Source organism: Taudactylus pleione, unplaced genomic scaffold (assembly GCF_031769625.1).
Source record: "Taudactylus pleione unplaced genomic scaffold, aTauple2 ptg000353l, whole genome shotgun sequence".
Classification (NCBI taxonomy): domain Eukaryota; kingdom Metazoa; phylum Chordata; class Amphibia; order Anura; family Myobatrachidae; genus Taudactylus; species Taudactylus pleione.
The window spans coordinates 824,047-840,085 of NW_028284754.1; the positions used below are offsets into that span (position 1 = coordinate 824,047).

Genomic DNA, 16,039 nt, shown 5'->3' on the forward strand with positions numbered 1-16,039 from the left:
TCTTATGAATAAGTTGTGGCTTCGGTATTCTCTGGGAAGGATTCCTAGTTGAGCCAGTTAAGGAGGTGCTTCCACGATATACTAGTCTAACTGACCCTACTCTCCTACCTTTGGATGTCTTTTGGCGTCACCATCAATATCCTTCCAGGCTGGTTTCCACAACGCTAATAGCACTGCTTGTGATGTCGGCGCTCCCCACACTTCCGGTTCCGGCTTGCGTCTTCCAACGTGTTTCATGCATGCGCACTTTGTCAAGGATGGTTTCTGCCTGTAAGACGCTTTATTTATACTCAAACTTAAAAAACTTTATTATTTGGCTGATTAAAACGGAAGTTCTGTTCCGAAAGTTGTCATAAAAAAGCAGCAATCGCATGGTAAAAAAGTTATTGCACTAAAAGATAAAAAAGTAAATATAGATTGGAGAGGAGGCAATATAATAACAGAATTACTAAAAAATGACACAAGATGGATTTACTATATGAAAACATTAAAGCCATATGGACTAAATATAGATATAGAGATAAAAGCCTTTTTATAGTATATATTTATTCTTCTCACTTTTAAAGATTTATATGGATTTTTTCCTTTCATTTTAAAAACAAACAGTATTTATTTACATCACAAGCAGTGCTATCGGCATTGTGGAAACCAGCCTGGAGGAAGATTCACGGTGAAGCCGCAAGACATCCAAACGTAGAAGAGTAGGGTCAGTTAGAATAGTATATCATGGATGCACCTCCTTACCTGGCTCAAGTAGGAATCCCTCCCAGGGAATACTGGAACTGCAACTTATTCATAAGCGAGCTATTAACACAAAAACACTCTCTAATCTTTAATTTGGCTAATAAATGTTATTGCACTATTTTTATTATTTTTTCAAGTAGCACTCTGCAATTATTGTTTATTATCTAATTTATGAAACAGAGCAGCATTTTAACAAGCACGGGAATATTTATTATTTTATACCCATGGTCCTAATGCCTTGTACCTGGTGGTCTAGGGATGGAGGTAAATTACCGTTGGTTTCCCATCAGCTGCAGCACTTTCCGGTCCTCATATTTGCTTCCCACCAGCTGTTGTACTCTCTGGTCCTCCTCTCTTTTTTCTGCCACTGGCCCATACTGGTGTCATCTTCTCTGCACTTCCGTGGTGCCCAGTTCTTTTCAGATGTCAGCTGTTGATCACTGCCACTGCTGAACTGAAGGCTCCATCTGATGTCAAATGCAGTGAGTGGGTGAAGCTACAGATGTGTCCTTACACATTTTTGCTGCAGTCATGGCAAAAAGCTGCCCTTGCCGTGCCAGGTCCCGTAAGACTCTGCTAGCCCTGAGCATTCTATTTTTGCATCATTTTTTTACGAAAATGCATCTAAGTCTAAGTTATGCTTTATGTACAGAGTCAGGTGCACACAGATATATGAAATACCCTGTTATTTGTCATGTGGCGGGTAAGGTTATGCAAAGTGACTATTATATTGCCCCATCTGTTATTATATCATGCTGTTATTTCATTGACTGTCCAGGTCTTGTATTGTTTACTCTCAGGCAAGCTTGTCCTGTATGCCTTGTGCTATTCTATATTGTGGTGACCAGCTCATTAGCCCCTACAAAAGCTGATCAGTGTTCCTGTCAGCTAAAAGCAGAGGATGTAATGTGCTGGCTCCCCTCAGGTCCTATTAAAAGATATGTCCCCCTCCCAGTGTGGTAACTAGGGTATTTGGAGCCCAGGGCAAATTGAAATAATGAAGCCTCCACCACCCCTATGTGCATGCAACAAAGGTGTGCGCCATAAAATGGGCATGGTCACTGAAAAATGGGGCATGTCAACATGACACACACCCTTTTCTCATCAGACTGGGAACAGACCTTTCCATTCCATATGCACCTTAATGCAGTCCCACTATGCAGTGCCCCCAGTAGTGTACCTTATACAGTACCCCCAGTATGCAATGCCCCCAGTAGTGGTCCCTTTATGCAGGCCCCAAGTGTGCTACTTATACAGTACCCCCAGTAGCGGTCCCCCTTTTGCAGCCACCCATTAGTTCCCCTTATACAGTGCCCCAGTAGTGGTCTCCCTTATTGCAGGCCCCCAGTAGTGATCCCTCTCTATTTAGTGCCCCTTATTCAGTGCCCCCTGAAGTGGTCCCCATTATGCAGCCCCCCATTAGTTCCCCTTATACAGTGCCCCCAGTAGTGGTTCCCCTTATGCAGGCCCCCAGTAGTGCCCCTTCTACAGTGCCCCCAGTAGTGGTCCCCCTTATACAGTGCCCCCAGTAGTGGTCCTCCTTATGCAGGCCCCCAGTAGTGATTCCTCCTGTGCAGTGCCCCTTATACAATGCAGCCCTGTAGTGGTCCCCCTTATGCCGGCACCTAGTAGTACCCCATATACATTGCCCCCAGTAGTGGTCCCCCTTATGCAGGCCCCCAGCAGTGGCTGTGTGTTTATCACTGTGTAGTGCTGACTGAACTCCATCTGTTCAGCACTACACTGATCATGGTGTCCTGGACCGCAACCGGCAGCACCCAATGCACTTCTGGTCTGATGGTGCCCAGGGCACATGCCCTGCTCGACCCCCCCCCTAGTTACACCACTGCCTCATCCATGCTCCTGACTTGATACCAGCCTTATGTCCTCAGTGGGATGGCAAGTAGCATTAGCCACAATAGTATAAAAAGGCTGCAGCTGTGACTCATAGGGCAGTTGGTGACATAGAGAGAGTGGGGTGCACACCCAGCCAGTGTGTATTACCTTAGAGCAGAGTGGAGGTCCCCTAGGCTGGCAGAGGCTGGAAGAAGGCAGTAAGAGGACCTGCAGCACTCCTGGGAGCCAGCTCTTGCATACAGCTGTTACTGAGGTTCTAAACAACTGTCAGCAGGGAGCCAGCCCTTACATACAGCTGTTACTCACAGGTCTATGTTATAAGCCTTGGAGAGAGAGAGAATGGACAGAGAAAGTATCAACTAATCAGCTTATAACTGTCACTTTACAGGCTGTGTTTGAAAAATGGCAATTAGGAGCTGATTGGTTGGTACTCTATCTCTATCCACTTTATCTCTCTCCAAGGCTTAGTACATAGCAACTGTCAGCAAGGAGCAAGCCCATATATACAGCTGTCACTGAAGTACTATGCAACTGTCAGCAGGGAGCTAGCCCATATATACAGCTGTCACTGGAGTACTATGCAACTGTCTGCAGGGAGCCAGCCCATAAGTCAGCTATTACTGAGATATTAAGTAAAGTCTGCATGGAGCCAGGCCATATATATAGCTCTCACTGAGGTACTAAGCAACTATCTGCAGGAAGCCAGCCAAAAGACAGCTGTTACTGAGGTGCTAAGCAACTGTCTGCAGGGAGCCAGTCCTTTACTCACCATTGTTAGCTCCTATTACATGGAACTAATGCTCCTTAGCAGGGAGCCATCCCATATATGTCTATAACTGTTAGCCGCGTAAATCACTTCACCTTTCTCAGCTCTCTAAATCTATTCCTTGCTTGGGAAGGAGGTGGACTGGGAAATTACAGTAGCATATATATATATATATATATATATATATATAAAACAAAAAGAAGAGGAGGGGCGCTCCACAGTGCATAAAAGTATTTATTTTACATAAAATCCAGATATCCTGGGCATAAAACAATTGGACTCAAACCAATAAAAAAGTCCGCTGTGGACTGATTACCACATGATATAAATGTAATCCACAAGGGAATACACCAACCGTCCAGTGGCCACTCGATCACTCTGCCCACGCTGCTGACTACTGTGAGGAGGATCAGTGTGCTGGAATCACTGTAGACCAGGACTGTGGGATGCTCTCTGATGAAGTCTTATGATGAACGCGTTAGGCGTGGCCTAAGTGACACATTTCCGGTCATCACTGCGATCTTTCCCGCATGTGCTATACAATTTACCATATTATGCTGCTACACAAATAGGCATAAATTCATAGCCACATAGCACTTAATCCACCAGTGACTGGGGGTCTGATTCAGTAAGGATTGCAATTGTGATTGCGGCTGCGATTACTCACGCAGTTCAAATCATACTTGCCAACTTTATAAAAAGCATTTCAGGGAGAGTGTGCAAGCAGCACCTATGAGTACTGCTACATCTGAGAGCTGTGTCATAAAACTGACTTACATCCAAGTGCAAATGATCCCCAAAGCAGTTAATAGGATCTATTTGTTGATGACACACAATCATACTTTTTAGAAAAGGCATGTAGCCATAGAAATCATTGTGCCTTATATCTACTGCAGGAAAATGATACTTTTGATCCCATTTGAAGGTTTTTATTTATATTTTATATATATATATAACAGCTTCATAATGGGGGTAAGGTGAAATCTGGAGATTGCAAGACTCTTCAAGGAGTTAGGGAGATTGGTATTATTTTAGAGACTATCTTTGAAAATCAGAGAGAGTTGGCAAGTATGGTTCAACTGCGATAGTATGCTAATCCATTGCAATCGCTATGGAGTCGTAGCACTGCATAAGGATGCCTACTTTACTTAGCAAAAATACGGAATTTTTAGCAAGACTGCAAAACCATCAGTACAATCGAGTACCATCGCAGCCTCACGCACACTTGCACAAACCCTGACCTTACTCAAAAATTGCTAACTTCATCGCTATGAGTCCTCAAGCTGCGTACGGCATCACAGTGGATAATTTATGCACGCTCACAAAACAGCGTTATAATGGAGATATAAGTAATTGGCATGACTGCATTTTGCCAACCACCCCTTGTCACCACCCACAAATGGCACTTCCTGTCAATCACTCTGTAATGGGTCTGCAAAGACACTGCGATCATAGTCCCGATCACATTGGCTGGTTAGCATACACATGCGCAGAATGCAACAATTAGCCGATTGCATGCATATTAGCAACTGCGATACTTGCTGAATCAGGCCCTGGGTCCTATATTTTGCCTTAGGCTACCTTGGGCTGTTCTCAAGAAAAAAATAGGAGTGGCACTCGTCAGTTAGCAGCTATTAGAAGGAGAGTGTTAATCTCCTTGCTTAGGAACAACCCAGTATAAAATAGAAAACAGCGCTAGTTGGAAATTATCACTTACTTAGTTTAGTATTATAATTATCTTAAGAAACAGAATATGTTGCATATGTACACATGGCTTAATTAAAAGGACATTTATTAAAACACAATAATATCTCGTCTTCTCCTGAAGAGGAGAATAATCGTACAGATATATTAGGATGGTAAACTTGTATGCAAATATAAGAGCAGTAATTGCATAAATAATTTGTATTTACTTAATAGGATAACCTGCGCTTCACTATTGAGAGTCACTAGTTCCAAAAGCCAATTAAAAGTTTATGTCTCGGTTTATTATCCAGCAGGTGTCCTGTAGCAATAGAAACAGTTCAGTGGTATTACCACTAAGTTAGCTGGTCCAGATCTGTATGGGAAAAAGTCAGTGATGTCCTCTTCTTATATATATTTAGTGAGTGAGGGATCCAATACAGTAGGGCTCAACGTGTTTCTGTGTGGAAGTGGCCCACAATTTCATCAGGAGCAAATGTTTGGAGCTTCATAGGGGTCTCCGATATTTATACTGCTCTAATGAGTGAATCATTATTGGGTGTCTATAAATAATTAACCAAGCCATGTTGCAAGTTATTAAATAAATCCTACAGTAAGAGAAGGCAATCATATCTTGATTCAACATAACATTTAAAAATAAACATGAGTATTGTTATACTTAAAGTAAAGTTAATAACTGTATTAATTATTCCCCAGTCACAATCACATGAGCACTACCCGGTTACATGACTCGCGATGTGTAGGTACCCGCCAATTGGTTAGACCCGGTCATGTGTCCTTGTCTCATATGCAGTTCCACAGATAGGCAGTGGACTCTAATGAATGCAGATCTGTTGTTGAACAGGTTCCATAGTTACTATATTTGTGGAATTACATGGTGTAAATAAACAACATGTTACTCTGCGATATTCAAAGACACTAAAATCATTAAAATCATTATCTTGAAAAATTATAGGTAATTTATCTGAGGAGTAGAAATGAGAGGTTTATATGGGTTGAACTAATAACGATCAGTTTAGTTAGCAATGAATGTTAGATCAAATATACATTAGCCGATAAAATGCATCAAAACACATAGAGGTTTATTAAGCATTGGATGAATCTTTTTAAAAAAGAGGGGGAGAGAGAGTGCAAAACCACATTTTCACCCAGGGATCTCATAAGCATACATAGATTGTTAGAATAGAAGATTATTATATGTAATTGTTAAATAATAATATATAGAATATGGATTAATTAAGTGCAAATTACCAACATAAATAATAACCCTGATGTTAATACCCTGGGTATTGTTATGGTGATAGGGACCCTATCTACCCAAGACATCCAAAGTAAATTGCAGTAAATGATACTGTTAAGTTCCACAGATTCGTTGAGGCCATCTGGGTGTAAAGTATTTAATTTGAACATCCAGTAGACTTCCTGGTGGCACAAGATTTTATATCTATCTCCTCCACGTGGAGTGTTCGGGATCTGTTCTATACCAACGATAGATAGATTACTGATGTCACCTTTGTGAAATTCAGTAAAGTGCCTAGAAACACTGTGGTTAGGAAATCTGTTAACAATATTATGACGATGTTCCATGAAGCTCTTTTAAATTGTTCTAGTGGTATAGCCTCCATATTTTAGACTGCACTCTCATGTTAATAAATAGATGACATAGAAGGAGTCACAATGAAACTACCGATAGTAAATGGTTAATTTCTAAAACCCAAATCTATAGTATTGGTTTGTCTAGGAATATGAGTGCATATTGTGCATCTATTCTTGCCACATCTGTAAAAGCCTGGTGGTCTAGATGGTATCCATTGTTTATCTTGGAGATTTATCGGACTGATGGTAGGGATCTTAGTTGTCTTTAAATTACTTGAGGCAAGTATATTCTTTAAGGATTTATTCTTTCTATAGATAATGAGTGGTTTATTTGTAAAGCTCTCTTAGAATATTATTATGGCTTACTATTTTATAGTTTCTATTAATGATATCTCTTATCTCCTTATGGTGTGAGGTATAATTGCAGATGAATGCCAGATCTCTCTCTTGAGATTGTCTTTCTTTCCAATTAGTTTTGGGTTGTAAGAGGTCTGATCTATTCATCTCAAAAACCTTCACCAATGCCTTTTGTAAAATAGGCTTGGGCTTTTCTCTTTATAACAGACTATTCATCAGACAGTGTGCTCTGTTGTGATCATTGGCTACCATGGAATGAGGTCAATATTGCATACTTGTGTTAATTTATGTTATAACATTGTATCACTGTTGGTCTCGATAGGTGGGAGCACCTCTGAGCATGATTTGTTAAGTATTTTTGGGAATATTTCTGTCACAACTCTCGGAGGCCAAATGGACGCAACCTGTACTAGGGAGTTGGCTAGACCTAAGCCTGAGGCGCAGAGTCTAATGTGGAGGCAGTATTCACCAGGGACCCTCGCAAGAAGGTATGGGCTTGGATGAATTCGACACACAGGTCATGGTCTTCAGGATAGGTTCCCTTACACAGGTGCTGGTCAACTCTGGATGAAGCGGAGATGTATAGCTTAGTCGACATGGACTTAGACGGTACCAGGGAGCAGGTGTAAACAGGTCACAGGGAATAGCCGAAGTCAAAACCAGATATCAGATGCAGTACCAGGGGTCAGGCGAAATCAGGGTCACAAAACGAAGCCAAGGTCAGAAACAGGTAACGGAATATCACAGGAACGCTGGAGTCTAGTAAATGAGCCTGATAGTAGTGGTGGTTTTCTGCACAAAGGAGCCACAGGTTAGAACTGAACTCTAGGAAGCAAAACTTTGCTCAGGCACCAGTGGGAGGTCTCACAGGGGATATGACTCTGCTGTAAGTCCATGATAGGCTGCTGAGGTCAGCTGAGGCAGGAGCACTCTCACTGGAAGAATGCTATCAGCTGACATAGTGCATGATGGTGATGTCACTGCATGGTTCCTGAACAAGATCAGGCAGAAATCCTGACCTGCAGTGAATGGCAAGGTAAGTCACACAATTTGTGCAGAGTGTGAAAATTTCATGTAGTTTGCATGTAATGGTAGAGGAGCATTTTTCCAACTTGCCCACTGTACAAGATTATGGATGAGCTCCAAAGCACTTGCGGCCACTTATAGCTAACTCTTGTTATCAATTACAACCCGGGTATCTAGAATCAGATTAGCAATCAATTGGAAAGGCAACTCCTAATATGGAACAAACATAACTGTAAGCAAGAGAGAGATAAATGTTAGCAGGTCAAGAATTCATAAAGTTTCTTTTTTATTATTTTCTAGTAACTGAAATGTCAATCATGGGTGATAATTCCATTAACACAGTATACTGCAATACCTTCAGTGTAATGCATTGTACTGTTGTTGTTGTTTTTATTTTTTTAAGAAATAGTAAAGTTGGAATAATCAGTTAAACTACATGTTATGCATTATACAGTATGTAAAGGTGGATTGGATTGGAATAATATTTTCCTTTTATTTTTTGTACTTTTCTTCCCTAGCTGCAAGTCCCTGTGAAACTGCAGGATGTGACCCAAATTCTAACTGTGATGATTCTACAGGTTCCGCTGAATGTGTCTGTAATGATGGGTTCATAGGAGATGGCTTCCACTGTTCTGATCCATGCTCAAGTAACACTGTTCTCAATGACGTCTGGAGAAGTATATATGTTGTTGAAGTACCTAAACCTCATTGTGACAATGATTTGATTGGATGGTATCGCTTTATTGGCAATGGAGGTGATCACATACCAGAATTCTGTGTGCCAAAACACAGTTGTGGTACTGATGCCCCACTGTGGCTGAATGGTTCCCATCCGATGGTTAGCGATGGTATAGTAAGTCGCACTGCTTGTGGCCACTGGAGTGATAACTGTTGTAACTGGGAAACAACTATCCAGATTAAAGCTTGTCCTGCTGGATATTATGTGTATGAACTGGATGGATCTCTAGGTTGTTCTTTAAGCTATTGCACAGGTGAGTACTTTATTCAGGAATATAACATAACAGGCTATAGCTACAAATTAAAATTAAGATATTTAGCAAACTCTGTTCAGTAAGTCCCAAATGCACAAATACATACAGGATGACAAACTTTCTGATCTGCATCCAAAGATAGCACTTATTACATAAATATGCTAGAATATGTATACTTATGTGTGATTTTTATTTTCATGATTCATCAGACTTTAGTTCTAAGGCTATAACATGCGTTCTACTGTATGCCTAAACAAACCATGTAAATACAAATATGTGGCCAGGGGATGGAATTTACTATGATTTCCGTATGGAATAATTCCTGATTAGTTCTTATAATATTATATACAATATGGAAGTCCCAAAGTTAAAATGAAACAGATATCATATTTTTTTTTTAATATGTCCTCTTCAATTTCAACATTAATTCTTCCCCATATCACAAATATACATTAACAGGCAAATAAAAAAAATAATGAAACATTGCAATAAACTAATGCTTCCAGGAATGAAATTACACCTCTGTTATATACTGAAATGTAGAATGGTGACTATACTTGCAAAGCCAGGGGTGAGATAGGGACACAGTACATTTCAAAAAGTTACTGAAAACACCTCACAAAGCACCTTTATGTGAATATGTTTAGTCTTGGGTTCATGTAGTGTAATATGTAATAGGTTTGTTAAGTTTCCCCCTGATATTAGTGTACTAGTTTTGTAGACTCGTCATTTGTTGTGTTGTGAGCAAGGCAACACATGAATAGATTGCAGGTATTTCCAACTGACACCAGACATGTCCTTGTGTGCATAGCATGGACGTGCAGATAAACTATCCAAACAGTGGTTTTTAGCCAAAAGATTGAGTGACTTAGTGGAGAAGATGGGTGACTGGACTGACCCTTGTTGGCAGTATAATAATTTGTATATAAACAATAGGCTTTAATCCACGGCATTTACCTCATGTATGTGACCACAACATTTAAAAAGAAAAATCATACATATTCTGCACTCACCTTATTACCCTTCAAACTATATTTCATTTAAATTGAGAGAACATTGGTTCTTTATACCTGCTGAACCCTATTGCATTGCTAATTTGCTCTAGTTTGTTTTTGGCTTGCCTTTAAACAAACTGTGGGCCATATTCAGGTTGGATCGCATGGCTGTGTTTGCACGCAGCCAGCCGATGTTTGCATTATGCACATGCCTATGCATCGGGAAGCGATCACAGTGAGCACGCAGTCCAAGCGAATGGTGATTGATATGAGGTGACTGTTGGGGGGGGGGGAGAGGGAGGGTGGTCGCTGGAAAGCAGGCATGCCTCTACATTTGAATACCATTATAGGGGCATGCATAATTAAGCCCCTGTGATTGTATATGCTGGCAGAGGTCTAGATGGCAACAGGAAGTTTAGCAGCTTGTGTGACAGAGTCGGGTCAACCACAATTGTGCATATGGTTCTGATGTTACTCGATATATACCAATGTTTTCATTACTTGTGGATGCATGTCATGGGAAGTGAGCGGCTTTATAAAGTGGTAGGCGTCTAGGTATAGTGCTGCGGTTGCTGTGCGATTGCAGTTATTAGCATATTTTCGCATCAGCTGGGTATGTGTGATTGCAGCCATGCAATCCGTGCTGAATCAGGCCCTGTGTCTACTTTCTCTCATAATGGATCCCTTTCGCTATCATGTGCTGGCAGCATTTGCTGGAGTTTTGCTGTTAACAGATATAGGGGGAGATGTAATAAGCTCTGAAAAGTGATAAACTGGAGAGTGATAAACGACCAGCCAATCAGCTCCCAACTGTCATGTTACAGGCTGTGTTTGAAAAATGACAGTTGGGAGCTGATTGGCTGGTGGTTTATCACTCTCCAGTTTACCACTTTTCAAAGTTTAGTTCATCTCCCCCAGTAAGAGGTCTGTGAAGCGGAGAAAGGTTCGCTCATGCTGGACAAAGCAGTGGCTGCTGCAAAGGGATTCTCTCTCACACATGCCACTGCTAATGGAAATTTGTGAGAATAATCCAGAAGACTACCAGAGCTTCCTGTGGATGGATGATGCCAGGTTCCAGGAATTTCTTGTCCTGGTGATGCCTTACATTCAGTCACAGGATATGAAGCTGCAGAGGGCCATACATGCCGAGGAGAGGCTGATCACTACTCATCACAAGGTTTGGGTCTCAATGTACCAGAGACCTGCAAATAGATATTCACCATCCACAAGGTGCAGCAATTCAAGGTAAGAACATAGAACATTTTTTAATATCTCTCAGTGTTACATGCTGCGGGACTCCACTGTATGCTCCCAAGTGTAATTCATTTGCTGCCCCTATGCTAAATGCTTAAAAACTCCATTGTATGCCCCGAAGTGTTATTCTTTTGCTGCCCTTATGCTATGCTGCTGGACTCCACTTTATGCCCCCAAGTGTTATTCATTTGCTGCCATTATACTAAATGCTGCTGATTACACTGTATGCCCCTCAAGGGTTTTTCATTTGCTGCCCTTATGCTAAATGCTGCTGTACTCTACTATATGCCCCCAAATGTTATTCGTTTGCTGCCCTTATGCTAAATGCTCCTGGACTCTACTATATGCCCCCAAGTGTTATTCGTTTGCTGCCCTTATGCTAAATGTTGCTGGACTCTGCTGAATGCCCCCCAAGAGTTATTAGTTTGCTGCCCTACAGCTAAATGCTTCTGGTCTCACTGTTTGACCCCCAAGTATTATTCTCTTATAGCCCTTCTACTAAATGCTTCTGGACTCAACTGTATACCCCTGAACTATTCTTCTTTTGCTGTCCTTATGCTATATGCTGCTGGGCTCCACTATATGCCCCCCAAGTGTTATTAGTTTGCTGCCCTAATGCTAAATGCTGTTGGACTCCACTGTATGCCCCCAAGTGTTATTCATTTGCTGCCCTAATGCTAAATGCTGTTGGACTCCACTGTATGCCCCCAAGTGTTATTCATTTGCTGCCCTTATGCTAAATGCTGTTGAACTCCACTGTATGCCCCCCTAGTGTTATTCATTTGCTGCCCTTATGCTAAATGCTGTTGAACTCCACTGTATGCCCCCCAAGTGTTATTCATTTGCTGCCCTTATGCTAAATGCTGTTGAACTCCACTGTATGCCCCCCAAGTGTTATTCATTTGCTGCCCTAATGCTAAATGCTGTTGGACTCCACTGTATGCCCCCAAGTGTTATTCATTTGCTGCCCTTATGCTAAATGCTGTTGAACTCCACTGTATGCCCCCCAAGTGTTATTTGTTTGCTGCCCTTATGCTAAATGCTGCTGGAATTTACTGTATGCCCCCAAGTGTTTTTCATTTGCTGCCCTTATGCTAAATACTGCTGGACTAAACTGTATGCCCCTCAAGTGTTTTTTGTTGTCTGACCTTATGCTAAATGCTGCTGTACTCTGATGTATGCCCCAGAACTGTTCATTTGCTGTCCTTATGCTAAATGCTGCTGGACTCCAGTGAATTCCCCCCAAGTTTTGTTGATTTGCTGCCCCTATGCTAAATGCTTAAAAACTCCACTGTATACCCCCCAAATGTTATTCGTTTGCTGCCCTTATGCTAAATGCTGCTAGACTCCACTGTATGCCCCTCAAGTGATTTTCGTTGTCTGCCCTTATGCTAAATGCTGCTGGACTCCACTGTATGCCCCCCAAAGGTTATTCATTTGCTGCCCTTATGCTAAATGCTGCTGGACTCCACTGTATGCCACAGTAGTGTTATTTGTCTGCTGTCATTATGCTAAAAGCTGCTGGACTCTACTGTATAACCCCAATTTTTATTTGTTTTCTGCCCCTATGCTAAATGCTGCTGGACTCCACTGTATGCCCCCCAAGTGTTATTTGCTTACTGCCCTTATACTAAATTGCCCCCAAAGTGTTATTCGCGTACTACCCCTATGCTATATGATGTTGGACAGATATGTTTTTAGAGCTTTATTTTAAATTTTGTATTTTTGTTTTTAGGTTCCTCTGACAATTGAGGATTGGAATTTAATTGCACATGACTTCGAGTCAAGATGGAATTTCCCAAATTGCGGTGGGGCAATATATGGAAAACATATCTGCATAACACTACCTGCCAACACTTGTACTATGTAAAACAATTTTAAATATATTTTTAGTATAGTGTTGATGGCCATTGTTAATGCGAACAATGAATATTTATATTTGGATGGGGGAAAAATGGCCATGCATCAGATGGTGGGTTTATCAAGGACACTGTATTTTATGAAAGGATGATGTCCAAAAGCCTACATTAACCTCCCAATGCAAAAATAATCTTAGTTTTGTGTTTGTAGCAGATGATGCATTTGCTTTGCATGAACATTTAATGAAGCCCTTCGCTCAAAGAAGATTTACCAAAAAGGTGAATTTTCAATTATCGACTATCAAAGGCAAGGCGCACTGTGGAGACTGTCTCTGGCATCATGAGTAGTATGTTTTGCATATTCAATACACCAATTAATTCACATGTAGACAAAATTGAGTAGATGGGTTTGGCCTGCTGTGCCCTTCATAATTTGTTCAGTGGAAATCCACTTACCTATGGCCACTATCTACATCACTAGCAGATCCTACTGACAGCATAGATGAAAGTGATATGTGGACATCTGTGTCTAGAACATGGTTTCTAATGGTGGCCTCTATACATGCAAAACAGGTCAAGGAGGACTAGCTGGCCTATTTCAATGCAGAGGGGGCAGTGTCTTGGCAGGAAGACTGCATTAGAGAATGTCTTTTGATAATTCTGTGCCTTGTATTATAAATAAAAACACATTTGCTTTAATAAATTATTTTGTGTATCAAGTTTTTTATGAATATTAATACAATTATAAACATAAAGTTAATTATAAACCTAAAAAAAGTCAATCAATTTTAATGTTTCTGAATGTCACTATACTAATGTTTGAATTCTGAAGTTCTGCAAAATGTCAACTCAGATATCCCAAAGGAGACCAGGATATCAATGTTGGCATCCTAAACCCCGGAATCCATAATGTAAATCCAACTACAAAAATGCTACCTTCCCCATGGATGGGGGATTATTTTTAGGTGCCTCCTGGGTTAGATAAAGGTTTGCAACACCCAAGGGAAGGTAAGGGTTTGACACTGATAGGATTCAGGGTTAGGGATAGACAGGGTTAGGATCATGGTACTTACCTTTTCTTGTGGGTAAACTAACCGTTTGTGCATCTGGTGTAAATTTTCAAACCAGCCTCTAATCAGCCTCAACACATTGACTTTATATGTGGTCAATGATATTACCTTTTCAAACTGTGTATATCCAACACCCATAACCACCATTCCCTTCCACCAGTTACTGTATCTCATCATTCAATGTACTATTCTAAATTGTTGGCTAAGCCGCAAATAATGATATAACACAGGTTTGTTTTTTTTGGAAACTTTTAACACAGGTTTGTTTTTTTTGAAAACTTTTAAATAATTGATAACATTTTTAACAAACATTTCTGGACAGGATTTATCATCTTATACCAGACCAATGAGTCCCTCTAGAGCAAGGACTACTCCAACAAATGCAAAGAATCAGACACTTAAACAATTGATCATGTCAGTAGAGACCAAATTAGTGAGGCCAATATAAGCCAGGTAAAGGGAAAGATCCAGAATTTATAGAACTGCATTCATGGTAAGAGGACAAGAAATATAAATATGTCTCAATGTTCAGTAAGCAGGGGTAAATGAAGTTCATTAGCTATTGTCTTGGCACTTTTATTAAACTCTTGCTCATCCTGGAGCAAAAGCCAACGAAAAAGGAGTGCCCAAATTTTACAACACTAAAAGAACTGTAAAAAAAAATCACAAATATAAAAAATCTTCATCGCCATGTAGAGTGGTCTGCACACCAATCGTGGAGGTGCCGGGAAAGGGAGCTGGTGTTACTATGTTACTAAGTTCATTTAATTGACCTTGAAAAGCTAGTACTATAGAGTTATATACCACTTCAAATGCCCGAACTGGTTTGGTGGCTGTTACTGTCTACAGATATACCTTTTATGATAACTGTCAAAAATCCAGATTGACCGGGAATTTGAGAAGATAAGATGTTGGAGCAGAAATGTCAAGAAGGCCAATAGAGTAACCTGCAGGCTGGTCTTGTGGCTATTGAGCCAAAGGTGTGGCTAATGAGCCAATGGTGATGGCTGGTATGTTGATGATATGGCCAACAGGCTGATGTGGTGGCTGCTGTGTCGATGAGATTGCCAACAGTCTGATGTGGTGGCTAGGGAGCCAATGATAGTGGCCTACAGACTGATGGTACGGCCAAAGGGCTGATGAAGCAGCCACTGAGCCAATGGTGATGGCTGATGAGCCGATGGAGTGGCCAACAGGCCGATGATTCGATCAAGGGATTGATGGTGTGGCCTACTGAGCTGATGGTCATGGCTGTAGAGCCGATGGAGTGGCCAACAGGCCAATGATTTGGTCAACAGACTGATGGTGCAGCCCACTGAGCCAATGGTGATGGCTAGTGAGCCGATGGCAGCACAGGGATCTGGAGAAGCTGTACTGGAACGAGGAGGTGCCCAGTGTCAGGAGTCAGCAGGAATTAGCTGGGGCTGCAGCTAAGGAGAGCCAATGGCAGCACAGGGATCCAGAGAAGCTGTATTGGAACGAGGAAACACCCAGCGCCAAGAGTCAGCAGGATTCAGCCGGTCAGGAGTCAAAAGATACATGATATTGGCAGGATGACAGCATGTCCAGCAATAGATAAGTACCATGCTGACCATGCAGCAGCCAATGGAACAACAAATCCAGTATAGTCGGCAAGGCAGCATGGATCCAAATGAGTTTAAATACCCAGGAGCACAAATCTACCAGCTGGTGCAATCATGACCTTACTTCCTGGGACATGCCTGATTGTCCTACCCTGGGAAAACACTGGATGAACCCCATCCTGTCCAGGCACTATTTAAGAGGCCAAAACGCAGTTGGTAACAGCGGCATGGCATGT

The 16,039-nt window shown here is 41.4% G+C and overlaps 1 protein-coding gene across 1 annotated transcript in view; it reads left to right on the forward strand.

The window, feature by feature from the left end:
* Positions 1–16,039, forward strand: part of LOC148508605 (uncharacterized) — a 653,608-nt gene that overhangs the window by 35,794 nt on the left and 601,775 nt on the right. The window contains exon 2 of the mRNA XM_088444305.1: positions 8,569–9,042. Within this exon, the coding sequence (XP_088300431.1) occupies positions 8,569–9,042 (474 nt within the window). The remainder of the gene's footprint in view (positions 1–8,568; positions 9,043–16,039) is intronic.